General features: G+C 34.0%; 4 protein-coding genes across 6 annotated transcripts in view; 2 read left to right on the top strand and 2 right to left on the bottom strand.

The window, feature by feature from the left end:
- Positions 1 to 38: 38 nt before the first annotated feature.
- On the bottom strand, positions 39 to 3,037 carry LOC110999156 (chymotrypsin-1-like). The gene is made up of 5 exons (XM_045632907.1): positions 2,958 to 3,037; positions 2,661 to 2,862; positions 1,481 to 1,727; positions 1,061 to 1,222; positions 39 to 273 (listed from the first exon to the last, which is right to left on the bottom strand). The coding sequence occupies exons 1-5, from the start codon at positions 3,007 to 3,009 to the stop codon at positions 121 to 123; spliced, it is 816 nt and encodes a 271-aa protein (XP_045488863.1). The 5' UTR covers positions 3,010 to 3,037; the 3' UTR covers positions 39 to 120.
- A 1,498-nt stretch (positions 3,038 to 4,535) lies between these two features.
- LOC110999157 (chymotrypsin-2-like) lies at positions 4,536 to 6,064 on the top strand. Its single transcript, XM_045632939.1, has 5 exons — positions 4,536 to 4,596; positions 4,736 to 4,904; positions 5,249 to 5,495; positions 5,626 to 5,784; positions 5,863 to 6,064. Exons 1-5 carry the CDS (start codon positions 4,548 to 4,550, stop codon positions 6,025 to 6,027), a joined length of 789 nt encoding a protein of 262 aa, XP_045488895.1. The 5' UTR covers positions 4,536 to 4,547; the 3' UTR covers positions 6,028 to 6,064.
- A 5,777-nt stretch (positions 6,065 to 11,841) lies between these two features.
- The window catches only part of LOC111000371 (chymotrypsin-2-like), a 55,876-nt gene continuing 48,590 nt past the window's right edge, over positions 11,842 to 19,127 (top strand). The window contains exons 1-5 of one of the 2 annotated variants that reach the window (XM_045632942.1): positions 11,842 to 11,919; positions 12,056 to 12,224; positions 12,603 to 12,849; positions 13,209 to 13,364; positions 13,507 to 13,754. In XM_045632942.1, the coding sequence (XP_045488898.1) occupies positions 11,871 to 11,919; positions 12,056 to 12,224; positions 12,603 to 12,849; positions 13,209 to 13,364; positions 13,507 to 13,665 (780 nt within the window). In that variant the 5' untranslated portion in view covers positions 11,842 to 11,870 and the 3' untranslated portion in view covers positions 13,666 to 13,754. Of the gene's footprint in view, positions 11,920 to 12,055; positions 12,225 to 12,602; positions 12,850 to 13,208; positions 13,365 to 13,506; positions 13,755 to 19,127 lie in introns of those variants that run through there. The other variant, XM_045632946.1, reaches the window with a different exon arrangement.
- The window catches only part of LOC111000372 (chymotrypsin-1-like), a 56,447-nt gene continuing 54,147 nt past the window's right edge, over positions 16,828 to 19,127 (bottom strand). For both annotated transcript variants that reach the window (XR_006750909.1, XR_006750908.1), the window contains 2 exons: positions 17,414 to 17,575; positions 16,828 to 17,019 (listed from right to left, as the gene is read on the bottom strand). The gene's annotated coding sequence lies outside the window, so the exon portion shown is untranslated. The remainder of the gene's footprint in view (positions 17,020 to 17,413; positions 17,576 to 19,127) is intronic.

Below are 19,127 nucleotides of genomic sequence, written 5' to 3'. Positions count from 1 at the left end.
AACTACCAACATAAATTTAATTAAAAAATAAACATGTCTTCTGTCTTTACTTCATTTATTACAAGTCAATTATTAGTCGAATGTAAGTAGAATGAAATATCGGTATTTCGTTGATATTGTTTAAGGCTTATTGGCTTCCATGGTGTCCTTAATCCATGAAGTGTATTTACTGGTTCTCGTGAAGACATCAGGCTGGCCTGTGGCACATGGAATATTCCACGAGGCTAGACCACATGATTTTTTGTTGCACACCAATGACCCACCAGAATCACCCTGAAATAATATTTATATATTATAATATGTCGGCGGTAGTTGATAGTTGGTACAAATGAGACAGCGTTATCAAGCGCTATCAACACGTGTACACGCACCTGCAGCGCACGTACATCACATAAATGTACAACACAGGTGCGCAACACCCGTGCGCGTGACGTCATTGCCCCACTACATGTTGGGGGTATAAAAACATCAATTACTACCCCCTTCCAACTCAAAAGTCTCGCAGAAGGCCGCGACACGTACTAACGGATCCGGATGATCCAATCACAATAGCTAACGACAAATTATTAAAAGGCGCCCGCGCGGCTAATACTAATAACAGTAGCCATAGTTGATAAGGGTAAAAAACTGTCTTCGCCGGGGAAGGTGAGGACCTTTACTTCGTACTTCGCTCACTCCAGTGAGCTTCCGTCATGGACAGCAGTCTCAACCGACTCTCACTTCTTTCTCTCTCACTGCTAGTCAGTGTCCATTATGATAATGTTTCGAACATATTTCTTAACTAAGTTATATCTTGATCGACCCACTTTAAATCGGTTAAATTATTGATATCTGACATGATATTACTGTTTTTCGTGTTTTACTTTTGTGGTCTGAGCCTATTCCGACATAAATATATTTGTAATAAGTTTTTTGTCGGCCAACCCATAATTTTCCATAATTATAACCAGTCCGAACATTTATTCAACTAACGATTCGAACTCCGCTAACAGGAATATTCCAGAAGTTTAACAAATTTTATTATTTAGGAAAATACTATACACGCCGACGAATTACTCACCTGACAACCACCTTCACCTTCCTTGTTGAGAATACAGATGTGGTTAGGAGTAATAGGGTGACTGTCTTCAAAGTTTCGCAAATAATCAGTTTTACAATCTTTCTCAGATATAATATTTACGTCCAACCATTGCAATTTGTCAGGAGATTTTCCCTGATATTGCTGTAAAAAAGGTGTAACACTTTGATAAGTTTATGTTTAAATTAGAGCTTACATTTTTCTCTATTGCTATATTAGTTAGGTTAGCTTATATAGGAATGATCTTGAAATATAGCAACGTTGTTTTTCAAGTACGAAGTTATTCCTTTAATTTCAGCCATCTTTTGGATACTGAAAAATATATTAACGGGAAATAGAAAATGGTTTCGTCACATGATAGAATCGAGCTTTCGCTATATATGATATACCTCTAATACTTACAGTGGTGAATCCCCATCCAGCTAATTTACACTTTTCTCCTGGTTTTGGGTCTTCGGTTGCTAATTCAATGGCTTTAACTTTCTCCGTAAATTTAATCTTCTCAGCAGTTCTCAACAAAGCAATATCGTTTAGATTGGGATTCAATGTGTATTTTTCATGAGTTAGGATTTTGTCAATTTTATATCTGGTGCCTCCTTTAGTGATTGAGTTGGTTCCCGCCAAAATGGTCAAATCACTTGGTGATTTACTAAAAAAAATATATTTCTGTTAAGTGCAAGTATAGTATATACAAGACTATAATATAATATATTGTGACGAGCTACAAAGTGAATTTCAAGCAAGTCAATGAAAAGCTCAAAGCGTACCTACAAACAGATACGACCAAGCCACACTATCGTGGATTAGTGTAGAACATATTATATACTGCACTATTTTGGTAAACATTATTAAAAGTGTTCTCAATTTCTTCTCAGAATTGTACGAATGACCTATACGACGTAGTTAAAATAATTAAGCAGGTGTTTAGTACTGAAGTAAGTGATGCTGGCAGTGAATCGAATAAGTAATGAGTCTGGGCAGCAATCTGGGGCCATTGTAGTTACCAATAATGATGATATATCTGAAATACTCCTTTAAATCCCAGAGACTGTGAACGTGAAGTTATAGATGAATTGAATAAAATGAATAAAATGAGTGAATGAAATATTGACAAACGTGCCATGGTGACATTTAGTCGCTCCAAATTATGTCGTCATCATGTGTACAACGTGTCAGGGGTGATACTGAAGAGATAAACGTTAATTTAGAAGTGCGAGTGAGATGCCCAACTGAGTTTCCGAGATCATGTCATGATCATCATTAAAAATATTCCCTTTATATAGGAATTTTCTTAAAAGGATGTAGTGATTGATACATGCAGTAACACTTCATTAAGTAATAATAATTTAAATTAGATAGTGTGACAAGTTTATTGCAGAGATCTCCATTATCAAATACGTTGTGCCTACTGAATGCTGTCTCCGACACTATCGACGTATATATGTTCACAGAGTGAATTACACAGTAGCAATATTATGTACATTATGGGTTAAAATTTATATATTTTATATTATAAGATATTATTACTAAGCTTGAACAATAATCCAGGGGCAACTATAAAGATAAGTATAATGCCACTTACTTTTTGAGACAATGCGCAGCAGTAAGGACCCATCTGTCAGCGATTATGGCACCGCCACACGTATGAAAGTTGTTTTTTTTTGTTAGCTGCAGAGATATTTGGTAGGGAAGAGCACCGTCTGGAGCATCTGAACCACCCACGACACGACCGGCCCCGTCGCCAGAATCAAATTCTGTGACCTCGAAGGTTTTCAGTTCTGCGGCTTTACAAATACTTAATGGTAAAATTTTATTTTGCCTTTCAGAAAAACCTTCTTCTCGATGATGACTTTTCTATAAGACATAATATGACACTTACCGGAAGCGCAGCAGAACAGTACACCAAGTAGGAGATAGTTGTTTAAAGACATGTCTCTAAATGTGCGTTTGCTCGAATAATATTCCATTAATATAGGAAATGTCTTTGACTAAAGAAGTGTTCACCGTGAAGTGAAATTAATTTGTTAAAAGCTTTTTAACTTAACTCGTATAATGGTGGTCATATCGATGTTGAAAAGAAACTGGGTTCATGAGATTTGGCTATATTGTAAAAGAGAATTAGAATGCAATGTTTACCCTGAGTAGGTAACGCAAGCTACATTGATTTCCAAAATATAAAAAAAACGGGAAGATGTCGGGACCGTTAACCATGGAATTAAGTAGTTTTTTTAGATGATGATTGATCGAAATAACGATCATCACACCTAAGTAACTGTTTAATGATTTACTTTATATAGAAGAACTTTGTATAGTAACTACGGGGCAGGCTCACACATACATAATATTATTCTAGTGAGCTGTTAGTGTATCGCACACCTTCAGCTGTTAAGATGTGGTGTTAAGAAGGTTGATGTTCAGATGTATTATGTGGAATGTGAAGAGAACCTTAATTTTTTGGTAATTAATCGATTAACAGATTGTCGTTTAGGTATGAAAAAAGTGTGTCTTTATCTAATTAATAGTTTTAATGTATTGTATCCTTGTATCTTCAACCTTGATTATAATTTGATATGTTCTGCATGTTCTGGGGCGGTATCTCTGTCGACGGCAAGACAGACCTCGTGTGCGTCTCCAGAGCTGTAGGTAGTCGTACCCAGTGTCTCTGACTGCTCACCGGTACATCACCCAGATTTTAGAGGAGCATGTGGTTCCATATGCTGGTTTTGTCGGCGCCAAGTTCGAGTCCATGCCCGACAACGCCCGATGCCACACAGACTTGATTGTCAAGGACTACCTACGTCGAGTTGACATCAAGGTCATATTATTCCGTTTTTAATTACACTTTGTAATTAACAATAGCTTGACTTGGAAAAGTATGTAAAAAAATATTTTGTTTCCTTGAGTTTAATACAAACTTATAAAGATGTGTAAATTATTGCTAAAATTATTTGTATAGTTGCTATAACAAAAATCTATACTAATGCCCTTACCTCAGAATCTAGAGGGCTAGCAAATTTCTTGTTAGGTTATCCCTTAATTAAACAATATAAGATCTAACTTAAACAATATATAAGATTTTATTTCATAATTACGTCGCGCAATTAAGAATTGCGTTGCATTTAGAGGTAGTAGGTAATTCAAATATAACACAAAGTTAAAACATTACTACTAGTATGAATGTTCAATGTTTTCAATAATTTATTTTCTTAAGTCCTTATAAGTTATTAATATTGTGAACTGTTTTATAAAAATAATCCATCATCAACAATCAACTCGGGCCATAATCCCGAAATATATTTCATTTCGTTGGATGTTAAATAAAGCCAAAAGCCTTAATAAAAAACATAAAAGAAACTGAAGTTTGATGGTAAAAAATAATATAATTTCCATTTTAAACGGCACCTAATTATTTTTTAGTCGCAGCTAGATTTAAATTTCGATGTTGATTCTAGAATCAACAAACATTATCATGTTGCGGTACTTGGCACTTCTCTGCGTGTTGATATGGACTGCACAAGGTAGGTTTTTTAAAAAAACTGTTTCTGAAGTTTCTTAAAAGTATTACTTACGAACAATATTTAATATTTGAACTGAGATGACACCTGACTCAAACGCTGAGATGAAGAAAGAAATAAATTAAAACATGTATTATTTTAGCTTCGAAAGCTGTTCCGAAGATAGTAGGAGGAACGGAGGCTGCTGAAGGAGAGTTCCCATACCTGGCTTCATTAAGAGTATACAATTCCCGAAATGTGCTGACCCATTTCTGTGGGAGCTCGATAATTTCCCAATGGCTGGTGATGACTGCAGCCCATTGCATGCTAGAGTAAGTATTTAGTACAATCTGTCACGACATGGCTAGTGTTTTCCTATTTATAAAGTAAATAAAGTTTCAATGTAACAAGATACAAAACACAAGTGTTATCTCTATTTCATAACTGGCATCGTATCCAACGACCGTAGTATCAATAGCATATTTAAATATTTGGTCTCCACTAGGATGTTAATATAAATTCATGATCAAAATTGTTTTTTGCTAAGAACTATGCTAATGGTGCATATATATATATATATATATATATATATATATATATATATATATATATATATATATATGTATATATATATATATAATATATATAATTAAAACTCCTATAAAATGAATTTTAGCTACCCCAAAGACAAAATAGAAGTAGTGGTCGGCACAAACGACTTTTGGAGTGGCGGTGAGAAATACAAAATTGATAAATACATTAATCATGAAAACTACAACGAAACCTCATTTGCAAACGATATAAGTCTAATCCTAGTGAACAGACAAATTCAGTTGGGGAAGAAAGTTGGTTTAGTTAAATTGCCGACAGAGGACACTCCGGGCGGACTCGATTTGATAATAGCTGGATTCGGATTTATTGACGTAAGTGTTTTGTTAACCCAATCTACACTTTGAATTTATGTCAGTTTAATTTTTATATGTGACTTTTTGGATACTGGTATTTTTAAAAATAACAATGACAGTTTTTTTTAAATAGTTTGTCCCTCTTTAGAGTTATCGGACACGACCCAAAAGAATGCAAAAGTTGACTGTGAAATCACTAACAGTAAAAAAATGCCAAGAGAGCAAACTCAAAGAGGAGGAAAGATGGAACCCAATCACTGATAAGCTGCTCTGCACATTCAAACGATATGGCCAAGGCATCTGTCAAGTAAGTATTCGTAACGCAGATAAAGAAGTTTCACTTCAAAAACAATTTTTAATGTATAGATGTTTTATATTATTTCAGGGAGATTCTGGAGGTGCTCTTGTCCATAATGGAACAGTACATGGAATCACATCCTGGAACATTCCATGTGGTAGAGGGGTGCCAGATGTATTCACCAGAGTTTATAAGTACCTGGATTGGATCACAACGACTGTTGGAAAACTTCCAATACCTGCTGAAAAATAGTGTTATTACGAAAAAAACATTTTTATATTCATTTACGAAAGCGAAAAAATTATTTTTCAAATATCCTGAAAATTTTATAAAGCCATGTTAAATGAAGTAGACACAATGTTATTTTATTACTCTATTTTCTCTTATTTTATTTTCCTCTATTATTCTATTACTCTAAGCTTGCTATGAAAATTACTACAATTTTATTGATAAATGATAAATAGATGTGATTTTTTTTTTGCCCACCAACCTAACCTTACCTCGTATTGTCTACTACTACTAGCATCTTTCACTGGTAACATGCCAAAGGATGTGATATTGTTAGTAACAATTATCATAATGCTGCGGGCAGTAGCAATTTTCTGTGTGATATGGCGCTCAAGGGAAGTTGGATTTATACTTTTATTTTAAACTACGACTTATGGTTTTTGTGAACCATTCCATAAAACTCTCAAGACATGGATATAATCTTCCCCAGGAGACGAATTTGTTCCAAGGCTAGTGGGGGCACTGAAGCTGCCGCAGGGGAGATTCCGTATCTGGTCCCTTTAAGGGTATCTAATTTAAGTAATACGCTTATCCACTTGACCAGGCTGATATAGATAGGGAACGGAGAGCGTTATGTGTCAATCGAATATATCGCCCGCAGGTTTGAGCGATGCTCAATACACAGATGTAAAAAAAACCTTGATTCGATCATTGAGCGCCCTATGGTCGAAATATACATACTCGATTGTCATACAACGCTTCCCGTATCCAATATATGCGTTCAGGTCTCAGGGTGCTTATGCGGCTGCCTCGATTCTGCGGCGCATCGGAGATGTTCGCTGTGGCGCGGGTGAATTGTTTCTATGCCACCATGCGCAAGAGATGTGCATCCTTGGTGCGCGGGGTTCGAACTAGCAGTAACAGCATCCTCCGCATGATCGCGGACCGAGTCGATTGCCAATACCTCAATCACTGTTCCGCTATTTCATGCGGAATGATTCCGGTATGAATATAATGTAAACCTACTAACACTTAGATTTAAGTTATTAAGTTGTAATTACTAACATTGTTATGGAACCTTGTTTTCCGAAATAAACAATTAAAATAAATATAATATAATTACAACTGTGGCGTCCGCTTTCAAATCACTCCTTGACGAGTTATTTTTGATTTTTCAATCTGATGAACATGATAACGTACACTTATGAACGTCAAAAAATAAATAAACATTGAATGATTCAAATTTTATATTCACTGTCAGTTCTCAAATCAAGCAATACACTTAAATCACTCACACCCAAAAATTTTAGGCATTTGGTATTCTGATAATTCCATTAGACATCTCAGGTGAATTAAAATCGGTAGTGAGTCGAATTTTTTTATTTTTTTATTTCATTAACACGTATAACATTATATATAAAGATGGCAAAGAAAATCTCGGTACGAAACAGCTATTACATTTGCTTTTTTAAATACCCAAGAAATCGAATTTGTAAAGACGAGTCTTTGAATGTTCGCTTTTATATAAATGAACCTAATCTTCTAGTAAATAATCGACCTAACGAAAAAAAAGTATTTTTATTTATTTCCCGGAAATTTTATAAGGGCACAAGCTTGTTGTTTTCGCGATACTTAGTCTTAGACCAAAAAAGATCACTAACTAAACTACTAAACTCAGATTTTTCATCCCGTAGAGTTCTGACATTTCATAGGTGTTGCTAATAAAAAAGTTATCCACCGAAATAGGGGCAATTTTGATCCATTTAAGGGCAATAAAAAATAAAATGCTTCGTGTTTTTTATGTTTTATCTACGGAAAGGTAAATCTTTATTTACTTAATATTGACCAAATACAAAAATAACAAATATCTATCTTAAAATTTTGAACAAGATATCGAATTAACTTTAAATTCTTCATTTTATTCTTTAGCTGGCCTTCTAATAACAATTAAAAAAAAGTGTTTATTATTTACGTAATTATCACTCGCCATAAAAACACTTTTAGGGTGGATCATTGCACTACAATATGCACTGCAATACAAATAACTATTATATTAAATTGTATCCATTGTGATGAATTCTCACAATTCGATTCTGGTGTATAATAAAAACGCTGGCTTCGTTACAACAATTATATTATTCCAATACTTCTTCTTATCCTTAAACAACCACACAGCTTATAATTTAACGTCCGTTTTGGTCAAGCGGATCGGTCAGAATATCCTCACTTACTACTACGTGTAGATCGTATCAAAACGTCTCGTCATGTGAGACTCGAACCTCGGCTTGGGCCGTCGCGGGGGCAGCAGGACGGAAGTTCACTGGAGTGAGCGAAGTACGAAGGAGACCGTGACACACTGAGGCCTCTCTTTTACAGAAAGCGGGTGGGGAATGGGGATCGAAACCACCGACTGTGGTTTCTGCTTATAATTTAACCATAAATTCGTTACATCGTGAATCAAGTACAATCATCAAATAAAGTAGCATGTAAATTGGATGTAAATATTAGTTAAAAATAAACGTGATTTAAATAATTAATTTGTAAAATAATAATAAGTTATCATACATTCATTACACTATAGACTCCAATGTTCAGACTTATATTGAAATTGAAAAATGTGCCCGGCCAAAAAGGTTTGTAATCTCTGACATGTCCAAAAATGATAACTACGGAATTAAAAATCAGACTTAAAAAAGTTATGTTTACGCCAGGTATAATTTTAGTATTAATAAGAATGAATTCTTAAAAACATATCTCATTCCAATTTAGTGTATAATAAAGCTGTACTAAGTAAACTTAAGGTAAAAATCCTCGAAATAGATCAAACGAAGCTGTCGTTTGATATAGTAATGTTGGGCCAGTCTCATTCCGAAATTTACACGTGCTTGTAATTTTCTAAGGCCATGGAAACTAAGAAACAATTATAAATTTCACATCAATATCAAGGTTGAGTAGTAATTATTTTGTTAAAACAATTAAGTTCTTATCTTATCTACGTTAATAAGTAAAGTAATTCTTTTTTCGGCGAGTAATTAATATGTTGTTTTAAATAATAATAAACAAGATTTGAATATTGCTTTGACTTATTCATTTTTCATGAAAATTTTCGCTTTCTCTCTTCTCAAGCTTTTAATTAGCGCGGTGAGCCTGCCTGATAGCTTTCAGATAACCCTTGAACCCAACCGTACAGCTTTATATAGACGAGGTAGTTGTGAGTCTCAGAGTACGGCCGACCGGCTCAGTGTACGGTCCAGTGGGCTATATAATGCTCGTTAATAGCGTCACCAACTTAATATTGGCATTTATGTATGTTGATGATATGTGTTTATTGTATAAACACATATCATAAACATACATAAATGCCTTTTAATATACTACTATTATTATCATTTCCTACTGAGTATTAATATATTCTTTTTTTTTAGCGACTGAGGCGCAAACTAGCTGATGTGGTCTCTGGCAGAATGACCAGCGCTGTGGAACACTCTGCTCCTCAGCATAATGCTGAGCCAGGGCCATTTACAGCCACAGCACACACGCAATATATGCTTGAGACGAACCGAAGGGGAAAAGGAAAAAAATAATATACCTCTCTTTATATCTTTTATTTAATTTTTTCTCTTTGATTACTGCTGTGTTGTGTATTTATGTGTGTGTTTTTTGTAATAAATAATATGTCTATGTCTATGTCTATAAATCCAACAACCCGACAGATGCACAAAGGTATATATATGCAGGAATACTTAGAAAGAATAATAAAGTGGGCTGATGACAGCGGCATAATTATCAATTTTGTTAAGACGAAGGCCATGTTTAAAGTACACCGCACAGTTAATGTCCAAGAAGCATAGATGGTTAGAATACATATCAAAAATGTTTTACGACCCAACAAGACACCTTGCAATGCCGTTAATTGGTAATGATACTGGCCCACCCATAATAAAAGCAGAAATCTTACATGCGTTAGAATCGGCTAAATTGGGCAGAACCCCAGGTCCAGATAAGATCCCTGTAGAGGTCGTTAAGCTCTTGGAAGGGGATAATATAAACTTGCGTAAACGATTATTCAATCACATTTATGACACAGATGACCTCCCAACGGAGTGGCTGAGTTCCCACACAAGAAAAGAAAAACGCTCCAAAATGTGAGGAATATCGTACAATCAGCGTTATGATTCACGTGCTAAAGTTTTAACCATCATACATAACAGAATAAGAAATAAGTGTGACGAACAATTGGGAGATAACCAGTTTAGTTTTTTGCTCTGGTGTAGGTAAACGGGAGGCAATTTGCTCTGAATGACATGCGGTCATGGTACGAATTTTCATACAAATTGAACGAACGGATCTGATTACCGCTAAGGTCACGTGGGAACCTAAATTGTTTCGTTTTTACGATGTCATGGTACGAATAAGAGATGCAGTTCAGTTGTAGGTTGTCAATAGGCTCGCAATAAGAGCTCATAATAGGCCCCCTGGCAGTAAATGTCAAATTAGAAGTAATGTCAATGTACAATTATGAATGTAAATGTCAATTTACATTCATAATTGTACAATATTATATATGAATAAATGATTTTTGACTTGGACTTTAAATACCTCGGTCCTTTCCTTCGATGCGTGTAGAAACCAAGCAATTCTAAGCGAGACTGTGTAAACTCTACACAGCTCATGAGGATGGCACCTGGTTGTACGAAGGACCCCAGGCTTTCCTCGCTCAACGAATAAGTATAGCTAGCATTTAAGGTACACTGCTACTTTTCTGTTTATAATTTTTTTTTTACTCTTAAAATACATTTTTATATTTAAGTCTCTTTGTAGTAATACTTATATAATTAAGTGAATACGAAATAATTGCTCCACCTTGTGACACCTTATTTTAACACGTATTTAAACCTTTCTAAAAAAGAAAACAAGATTTAAGCAACAAGCTGCAGCGGAACAAGCAGCCTTTTGTCGCTTTTTCTTTGTGACACTTGTAATGTAATTACACCAGTAAAATAAATACATATATGGAAATAAAATTTAATTTAATTATTAATTTGAAACACATATTTCGATTTTAATTACACTTTTGTAATTAGCAATATCTTGACTTGAAAAAAAAAACAAATTCAAATTTCTTTGTAAAAAATATTTTGTTTCATTGAGTTTATTACAAACATATAAAGATGTGTAAATTATTTCTAAAATTATTTGTATAGTTGCTGTAACAAAAATTTATACTAATGCCCTAACCTCAGAGTCTAGAGTGCTAGAAAACTTCTTTTTATGTTATCCCTCAACATGCTAGGCGTAACACCAGAGTATTGCTACTTGATAAACGCTGTTTGACCTGACTTGACTTGGTTTGATATATTTCAATCATTAGGTTAGGAAAACGTAGAATTATTTGTTAAATTAAACAATATAAGATTTTATTTCATAATTACGTCGCGTAATTAAGAATTGTGTTGCATTTAGAGTTAGTAATTCAAATATTACACAAAGTTAAAACATTTGTACTCGTATGAATTTTCAATGTTTTAAATAATTTATTTTTCTAAATCTGAGATGTGCGGGTGCCGTTTTATAAGACATAAGAATTTATAAGTTATTAATATTGTGAACTGTTTTATTAAAAAAATGCCAAATCTTCCTCTAAAACATACACACGAACTCGGCCCATAACCTTTAAATGCTTTTATTACGTTGGCAGGATGTAAATTGTTAAATAAAGCGAAAAGTCTTAATAAAAAACGTAAAAGAAATTAAAATTTGATTGTTAAAAAAAATATATTATTTCCATTTTACACAGAACCTAATTATTTTTTGTTCGCAATTAAATATAAATTTCGATTGTTATTCTAGAATCAATATACATTATCATGTTGCGGTTCTTGGCGTTTCTCTGCGTGTTGATATGGACAGCACAAGGTAAGTTTTTTAAAGGACTATTTCTGAAGTTTCATAAAATTATTACCTACGAACAATATCTAATATTTAAACTGAGGTGACATCTGACTCAAACGCTGAGATGAAAAAGAAATAAATTAAAACATCTTTTTTTAAGCTTCGAAAGCAGTTCCGAAGATAGTAGGAGGAGATGATGCTGCTGAAGGAGAGTTCCCATACCTGGCTTCATTAAGAGTATACAATTCCCGAAATGATCTGATCCATTTCTGTGGAAGCTCGATAATTTCCCATTGGCTGGTGATGACTGCAGCCCATTGCATGCTAGAGTAAGTATTTAGTACAATCTGTCACGACATGGCTAGTGTTTTCCTATTTATAAAGTAAATAAAGTTTCAATGTGACAAGATACAAAACACAAGTGTTATCTCTATTCCATAACTGGCATCACCTCCGACACGACCATAGTATCAATAGCATATTTAAATATTTTGTCCACTAGGAAGTCAATCTAAATTCATGATCAAAATTGTTTTTTGCCAAGAACTAGGCCAATGGTATATATATATATATATATATATACCATTGTTTTAATTATATATATATATATATATAATTATATTGTTTTAATTATATATATATATATATATATATATATATATATATATATATATATATAATTAAAACTCTTATAAAATGAATTGTAGCTATCCCAAAGACAGAATAGAAGTAGTGGTCGGCACAAACAACCAGTGGAGTGGCGGTGCGAAATACAAAATAGATAAATACATCAATCATGAAAACTACAACGAAACTTCATTCGCAAACGACATAAGTCTTATTCTAGTGAACAGACAAATTCAGTTGGGGGAGAAAGTTGGTCTAGTTAAATTGCCAACAGAGGACATTGGGGGCGGACTCGATTTGATAATAGCTGGGTTTGGATATGTTGATGTAAGTGCTTTATTGACCACTTGGAGTTATATATGTAATTGGAATTGGTAATTATTGAGTATGATTATATCGTAGGTATATCTAGTATCTAGGGAATAAAACCATATGTCGAGATGATATATCAGGTATATTCTAAATTAGGGAACTATCTATAAATTAAAGACTAACGTTTAAAAAACTTAATATATCCGAACGAGAGCTTTGTACCAATAATTTTTTTTTTGTACCTAGCGCCGACCGACTTAGTTACCGACTACTCTATTATGAATTATCACGAAACAAATGCAGGAATCTTAGACCAATGCCAAAGATAGCACTACTGCCTTCTTTAAACACAACTTTTCTACGTACCATTTTAGAATTATCACACACGACCAAGAAGAATGCAAAAACTGACTGTGACATCGATAACAGTAGAAGAATGTCGAGCCAAACATAAAAATATTGAAAAATATAACCCAATCACTGATAAACTGCTCTGTACCTACAAAGATTATGACGAAGGCATCTGTCAAGTAAGTAAATTAAGTATGAGTAATAAACACACATTGTTGGGGGAATTTGTCTGAGATACTTAATACAAAGTAAATTTTCAACATTAACCTGTACATGTACCTAACTTTATCGATTCGTGAAACCCTACATACATTATTGCAGGGTGATTCTGGAGGTGCTCTTGTCCATAATGGAATAGTACATGGAATCACATCCTGGAACATTCCCTGTGGTAGAGGGAAGCCAGATGTATTCACCAGGGTTTATAAGTACCTGGATTGGATCTCAACGACTGTTGGAAAACTTCCAATACCTACTTGAATGTATGTTACGTTCTACGTAATACAGTGTTATTACAAAAAAAAAACATAATAAATATCATGAAAATTTAATAAATAAACTATACACTATCTATGTTATTTTCTCAATTATTTTAAACTTGCTATGAATATGACTAGAATTATATTGATAAATGAATGAAAAAATAATAAGGTCATTTGTTTTTACCCACCACTAACCTAACCTAACCTAACCTTATCTCGTATTGTCTATTACTTCTAGCATCTTTTACTGGTTACATGCCAAAGTATGTGATTTTGTATATTCAATCCACACCATAATCAAAGCTGAACTGGAGTAGACTCTTGAAACAATGATGACATATTAGCTATTGCTATGTTTTTGCTTAAGGAACGAATCATCATTTCTTTAATATAATTATTTCTTTAATACCGCGACATTATGAAAAACACAAGTCTGTAGTAGTCTCCATTGTTTTAGTTTAAAATACAATAATCTACCTAAAATCAGTAAATTACCTTAATGAGAATAATTGTAAATTACCTTAAATGTGAAAACGAGCTAAAATTAATTTCTCTGTTGCCTATACATTTATAATCATATCGGAATATAAGCCTTTTCTAGAGTTATGATAAAATAAGTAAAAGTAACATTTTTACCGTCGTTAAGAGATTATATTTCTTTTATTATGATTTGATTTGAATATTCCTACGAATAAAATAAATCAGTGGCGCTACAACCTCTTTAGGTCTCGGCCTCAGATTTCTGTATCTTTGTTCCATGATCTTTTTTAAATAGGCAAGTAGGTGATCAGTAGCGTGCCTGATACACGTCGTCGACTTTTTTGTGTCTAAGACATGTCGGTTTCCTCACGATGTTTTCCTTCACCGTTCGAGCAAATGTTAACTGGCGCACATAGAAAGAAAGTCTATTGATGCACAGCCGGGGATCGAACCTACGACCTCCGGTATGAGAGTCTCACGCTGAAGCCACTAGGCCAACACTGCTTATTCCTACGAATATTAAATTTAAATATTCCTAAGAGCTTTCCAATTAAATACGGTAACTTATGGTACCGGAAGTGCCCCATTTCTCGCTACAAGAGGTCTAAAACAATTGGTACTCGAATGTCAAGACGTCCATGAATTGTTGCCTCACATAATATTCTTAATCTTGGAGGAATGAGTGAGTAAGACCTTAGGTACATAGGACCCGTTTGCGATGATTTTTATTTCCCAATTGGGCTTTCTACTGCGGCAAAACCAAAACGTTGTCATAACATCATTTACTATTATTATCGATTAACACATTTAATATTTCAACATGAACATTTGAAACTAATGCATGCTGGTCCTCAGTGGACATGTTGCCCTGTCTCCCCTCCTTCGGACAAGCAAAAAAGATGGGGCCGCCGAAGAGCAGGCAGAAATTAATAAACGGAAGAATACAAGAGTTATAAATGATCACGAATATGAATCACATAGAGTTGTCGTGCGAACTCACTGGCGTCGAAATAAAAGTCCCTCTTCTCGGAACGGCTACTTCCTTCCCGAGTCGACAATCGTACTCCTCCGATTTCTAGATTTTTCCGTCAATTCAAATAAGGTGTCAGATATTTTTGACATATTAAGCTGTAAAGTTTTCTCCGAGCTAATGTTAAAGTTATGAGGACTGGTCTTGACTTTCTATTGTTTTACAGCTAACATAAATTACATATAATTACAAATAAATACACTATAATGAAAATATGGCCAAAATACATCACACATATTACTACAAAAAGGTTCAAAGATTAACAATAGGGAACAAATTAATAACAAGTTTTCAATACATTTATTAAGCTAAGTGGTAACTAATTTGGCTGTGTTTTTATGGTGTGAAAGTGAGAGTATGTAAGTTATGGTGTGTTCTTATGATACAGGTGATTTTGCGCTATGGATATTCTTAATACACTTTTTAACCACATTCCGCGATAGCCTAAACAAGCCTAAAATCATATCCTATCCTATGTCTTAAATAGTGTTCATTGTATTTATGGATTTTTCTATTTTTCTTTGTTTGCAGAGTAACTAGGTGACCAAACCGAGCAGCCTTATTGGAGAATACTTACGTATGTATAGTAAGTACCTATAGCACTTTTAATGCAGTTAAAATCATAAAAATGTTCACTGACAAGTCTTACAAAGCCAATAAATATGGTTATTATAAGTCATTTTATAGTCTAGCCATATGTATACCTAAATCACGAACAAAATCTTTAACCGATTTGCTATTAATCTTATAACAAAAGTTAATTTTGTTTTTTTTTCTGGTGGATTTTAATTTTACACATTTTGAAGTATTAACCGATCTTCGATTTTGTCTTGATGATATGTGGTAGTTTTGAATGCTCAAATTTAGTAGTTAGGCTACAATGTAAAACTTAATTTGATTTGTTGAATACAGGAATTTAATATTAGAACATATAACTAATCAATTTTCTTCAAATCGCGCCTGTTGTTTATTGTTATAACAGGAGATTCCTCGTTCCGGCGTAAAAAATTCAACAATTGCGAATTTGAAGCCTTTCTTTGCAGCAAGAGCCTTCTTCTCCTTCAAAAGTTGCCTGTTGTCTGGGGTCAAATGCTCATTGACAAAGATTTTTTTCGATTCCCCTAATATTTTTATATCCAGTGTTTGAATGCCTCGCTTTCGACGTAAGGCAGATAAAATTAATATTTTAGGCGCACTACGATTGTCTTTGGTTTACCAGATATAGACTGCTACGGCTGTACGCGATTAGCATATTCAATGTGTTCGTCCTGCAATACGACGTTTGCATGCTTTGCTATTTTTTTCACTAAGGCGCGTGTGGATTCGTTGGTGGTTTCAGGTAACCCAACAATCTCGAGGTTGTTTATCCTGTTCCATTGTTGTTGTTTATTGATGATGATTGAATTTATCTCTTCCCTTATCCCATCAAGAAGAGACATTTTCAAGTGCTAACAACTAACTTTAACTGGATAAGTAACGATAAATGTTTTTATTAAACTATCTAAAAATATATCAAAGAAAGTATGTATTATGTAGAGGTTAGGTGTTTTTCAAATAATAAATAGTTTTATTTCAAACCAATTTTATTTTGATTCGATGTAACCATCTTGAATTATTAAATAATAATTTTGTATTTAATAAATACAAAATTTAATGAAGTAATTTTGTATTATATTTCATATAATTTCATTTAATTTTGCTCTGTATCCAATCGTAAAAACCATGGACCGAAGAAAAGACATCGGGATATTCTTCGGCGCAGGGAACTGACCATGACGCGACTCCTATTTGAATATATTTCTTCTTATCGTCCTGAATGACGAGAGGACTACCATTATCACCCTGCATGAGAAATAATAACATTTATAGGCATTGATTTATTATATTATGTTACCAACATGAATAAATGATTTTTGTTTTTTTTTTCTTAATGAACACTTATTGATCTGCTTCTCTTATTAATAACAATATTCCAGAAGTGTGTGATTCTGGTGACCTTAGAGCAAACAATCTGCTCATTTATTTTATAGATGTGTAGATGATAAGTCATTTTTCCACCAGGTTCATCTTATGAGCGCGTGTTTAATGCAAACATAGAAACCCGGAACTCTTGAAGACATTCACTAGCCAGGTACTAGGTCTGATCTGACCTTATATTTAAAACTATTTTGATAAAGCCCGATTATAACCTGAATATCATCTATTAAAAATTGTGCATATTATTTTGATTACTTACAATGCATGCACCTTTGTCGTCCGGGCGCTTAGCGCAGAGTTGTCCGGCGTCTACGGGCACATATCTCGGGTAAGGCGAGCTTTTTAATTGTCTAGTGCAGATCTTATTGCTTATAGTTTCGAACTCCAACATTTGTAGATTGTTTGCAAAAATTCTCTTCCCCTGTAATAATCATAAAATCAGCCTATGTTTTTCAAGGAGAGAATTTAGTGTTTCTATTTTTTTTATAAATAATGAAAATTGACATAACGATGTTAAAATAATGTAACCTGTCCCGGCCATTTTATTACTCATTTCTTCCTATGTAAACGGCCGTTACGTAATGCGTTATAGGCAGCGGCACATAAGTCTAGCGCTGGCCGATACGTGGAGGGGATTGCTGCTCATGTGTGGTGCGGGGGCCGGAATGCGACTGGAGAGCCAATCGACGTTCTTCATTGCACTAGCCCCCCTCAGGTACCATATTTTTACTTCTACGCAATAACGGTCAGCGCTAGAGTTTCGTGCCGCTACTTGTACGGTCCCAGAACGCACCTGTTTTTTTTATTATTTTGTTTTTTTTTTGGTACGTACATAAAATTTTGGCTAAAAGAATAACTTTAGCTTGTTATAAAATTGTAATAATTTTTGAAGACACACAGTGCCTATCCAGGAGGTCGTGATTTCCATCGAAATCATGGTCTCTTCAACTATTACATTGCAATCGGTCGTTACACAACAATTAACATTTAATTATTGCTCCTATATTCTATTGTTGGTCGCGAGTAGATAATATAGAGTAAAAATAAAATCCACTATTATTTAAAGCACCCCGATGACCAAGTAACCCTACACTGATAAATTTCTAAAAACATTTAGTTAAATTAAAATACGTTTATTTTATAACATAAGATCATCAAGGTATCACTTATTCCACGTCATTAAATTTAAACCTGTAGGCAACCCTACTCATCGGCAAAGAAGACAGAGGTGTAGGCCGAGAGAAAAAGCCTCGGTAGTAGCCTCGGTTTTAATAAAGCAAATCATCAAACAATGCTTATTTTAAAACCAATATAGCAAATTAATTAAAAGTAGCCTGCCCAGCACTAGTCCCAGGCCCTTTTTTCAACAAGATAATCACTAGATTTATAGTAAGCCTTTTTACACAGCTTTTCTTTAATACATTTCTTAAATTTTATTGAAGAAAAGCTGTGTTAAAAGAATATATAAAGAGAGGCAGAGGTAAAAGAGAGGGATTTTTTTAAAGAAGACTATCCCTTTTCCCAAAAAAGAATAACAAAATTTACACAGTCTAGTACGGGGAAATAGGTCTCGTGTTGGACACAATCAAATGCTTTGGATAAGTCGCAGAAAACACCTAAGACGTAATGCGACTCCTCCTAAGCCTAAACTATGTATGTATATATCTATATAACTCAACACCGGCATCGGCTGTCGAGCGACCCTTGGTAAAACAGAACTGATTATTATGTAATAATTTGTTTAGTGTAATATTTGTTTATAGTTTTTTCAAAGATTTTACTACAGGTAGTACGGAAATTGGTCTAAAGTTACTAGGGTCGGACATATTACCTGCTTTAAATAATGGAATAACTTTACTATGTTTCATTAGATCGGGAAACTCACCACTTTTAATACAATTGTTGAAAATTATAGCTAGTGGGGGGGCAATTACATCAATTATACTAACTATTATATATATATATTATGTCAA

This window comes from Pieris rapae, chromosome 2 (assembly GCF_905147795.1).
Source record: "Pieris rapae chromosome 2, ilPieRapa1.1, whole genome shotgun sequence".
Classification (NCBI taxonomy): domain Eukaryota; kingdom Metazoa; phylum Arthropoda; class Insecta; order Lepidoptera; family Pieridae; genus Pieris; species Pieris rapae.
The sequence above is the reverse complement of the archived record's forward strand: the minus strand, read 5'-3'. Positions and strand labels throughout refer to the sequence as shown.

What these genes read in the sequence shown, in the direction of transcription:
- LOC110999156 (XM_045632907.1), bottom strand. Translation starts at nt 3,009, where the DNA reads ATGTCTTTAAACAACTATCTCCTACTTGGTGTACTGTTCTGCTGCGCT. An exon ending in GCTGCGCATTGTCTCAAAAA is followed by an intron (nt 1,728 to 2,660) that starts GTAAGTGGCATT and finishes TATTTTTTTTAG; the next exon opens with TAAATCACCAAGTGATTTGA. An exon ending in CTGGATGGGGATTCACCACT is followed by an intron (nt 1,223 to 1,480) that starts GTAAGTATTAGA and finishes CCTTTTTTACAG; the next exon opens with CAATATCAGGGAAAATCTCC.
- LOC110999157 (XM_045632939.1), top strand. Translation starts at nt 4,548, where the DNA reads ATGTTGCGGTACTTGGCACTTCTCTGCGTGTTGATATGGACTGCACAA. An exon ending in GCAGCCCATTGCATGCTAGA is followed by an intron (nt 4,905 to 5,248) that starts GTAAGTATTTAG and finishes AATGAATTTTAG; the next exon opens with CTACCCCAAAGACAAAATAG. An exon ending in CTGGATTCGGATTTATTGAC is followed by an intron (nt 5,496 to 5,625) that starts GTAAGTGTTTTG and finishes GTCCCTCTTTAG; the next exon opens with AGTTATCGGACACGACCCAA.